Here is a 1,603-nt window from a genome sequence, read left to right as displayed (position 1 = left end):
GTACAGTTGAAGAAGAGAAAGAACAACTAGGGACAACGGAAAAAGGCCGAGAAGAAGATGTTGAGATGGAACATGGCGAGAAAGAACAAGCTAAGGATAAAGGAGAAAAGAGGGAAAGAGAAGAAGTTGTTCATGCTCACTAAGGTAAAAGGGTGAAGATCATAAGCAAGAAGAAGGGAGGGACTGTGGTCATAAGGAGTCCTATTCAGACAAGACAAAATGCGAAGAAGGATAATTGATGATCTATTCTAAAGTTGGGTTTTAGAGTCATTTTATATTTGAACTCTTTGTATTGGTTTATGGATTGATGTCTTTTTGGATGTGTTTTGAACTATTCTAGTAAGTTATATGTTCTTTGTTAAGTTTCTGAGTTCCCATTATACAACTGCATTCAAAAGATCAACTTGGTAAAACTACATAGTAGTTGTACGATTACAAAATACTAGTTTTACAACCAAAAATTACAACCCGAATACACAAAGTAAGTTCTAAGTTACCAACAAAGCTAAACCAAGTAGTTTTATACTTAGTTGTCCAACTACGAAGAACAAGTTATACTTAGTTGTACTACGAAGAACAAGTTACACTTGATTATACCATATTCCTAGCCCTATCAGAAGAAGACAACCACAGAAAACGAGTACACTCATTTTCTTAATTTCCTTCATATCTTTCATCCTTTCCATTTTCATAAGAGTAACTTCTTCCTCTAAAACACCAACTTGAAAATCCAATTGTTCTACCTCATCCACAAGTGCTTCATCAACCCACTTAAAGACATGTCCATCATTCACAAGCTACAAAAAAAAAAATTAGAAGGAAAAGTTGGTAACTAAATCGCAAATACAATAGTGATAAAACAGATTTACCCTTCTATCATATGCATATTCACACCGGTAGTAGCGACGACACGGATTTGGTATGGATCGAGAGATTATGTCAACTATTGGTGACCCACAATGACACTTTTTGGGAATTCCAGGGAACCTTCGTCGGTTGGAAGAATTACCACATATGATTCCCGATGCTCCAGATTCGCAACTCATTCTCAGAATCCGCTAAGCCAAAATAAAAAGACGAAATCGAAAACCAGAAAGGAAGAAGGAGAAGAAGTGAAGAGTCGAGAGAGAGGAGAGACAATAAACCCTAGATATACCCGATTCCCAATTCCCTATTTCTATTTCAATTTGAAAATTGAATTTTTTTAAAAATCGGAAGAATAAAATTAATAAAAAAAAAAAAGGACCAAACACAACAAACACGTGATCCACATTAGACACGTGTAGCCGCCAAAAGACACATGTATAGCCGCCAAAATGCACTAGTTGTACCAAAGTTACAGGTTGTACTCGTTTTGGCAAGTTGTACTTTTTCATTTTTTTAATTTTAATTAGCTGTCCAATGTTTAAAATAAATATTTTTATTTGTACACATGATTTTCATTAATTGATGTACATATACCACATGTACATGCCTAAATATTTTTGAAAAGATTTGTTTCTTGGCTTTTCTAATTATATGTTGTTTGCAATGAGAAAGTGACCCTTAATGTATAAGGTATTTGTTGATAAACTTAGAATATGATGATATCTATAGTAAAGTA

The 1,603-nt window shown here is 34.1% G+C and overlaps 2 protein-coding genes across 2 annotated transcripts in view; one reads left to right on the top strand and one right to left on the bottom strand.

Annotated features, from left to right (window-relative positions):
- Positions 1-30, top strand: part of LOC17874478 (uncharacterized protein At3g43530) — a 1,840-nt gene extending 1,810 nt beyond the window's left edge. Inside the window, exon 4 of the mRNA XM_023777786.1 lies at positions 7-30. Coding sequence (XP_023633554.1) covers positions 7-30 — 24 coding nt within the window. The remainder of the gene's footprint in view (positions 1-6) is intronic.
- A 551-nt stretch (positions 31-581) lies between these two features.
- On the bottom strand, positions 582-1,046 carry LOC111829081 (uncharacterized protein At4g04775-like). The gene is made up of 2 exons (XM_023777780.1): positions 870-1,046; positions 582-797 (listed from the first exon to the last, which is right to left on the bottom strand). Exons 1-2 carry the CDS (start codon positions 1,044-1,046, stop codon positions 582-584), a joined length of 393 nt encoding a protein of 130 aa, XP_023633548.1.
- Positions 1,047-1,603: the final 557 nt, after the last annotated feature.

Source organism: Capsella rubella, unplaced genomic scaffold (assembly GCF_000375325.1).
Source record: "Capsella rubella cultivar Monte Gargano unplaced genomic scaffold, Caprub1_0 scaffold_20, whole genome shotgun sequence".
Classification (NCBI taxonomy): Eukaryota; Viridiplantae; Streptophyta; class Magnoliopsida; order Brassicales; family Brassicaceae; genus Capsella; species Capsella rubella.
The sequence above is the reverse complement of the archived record's forward strand: the minus strand, read 5'-3'. Positions and strand labels throughout refer to the sequence as shown.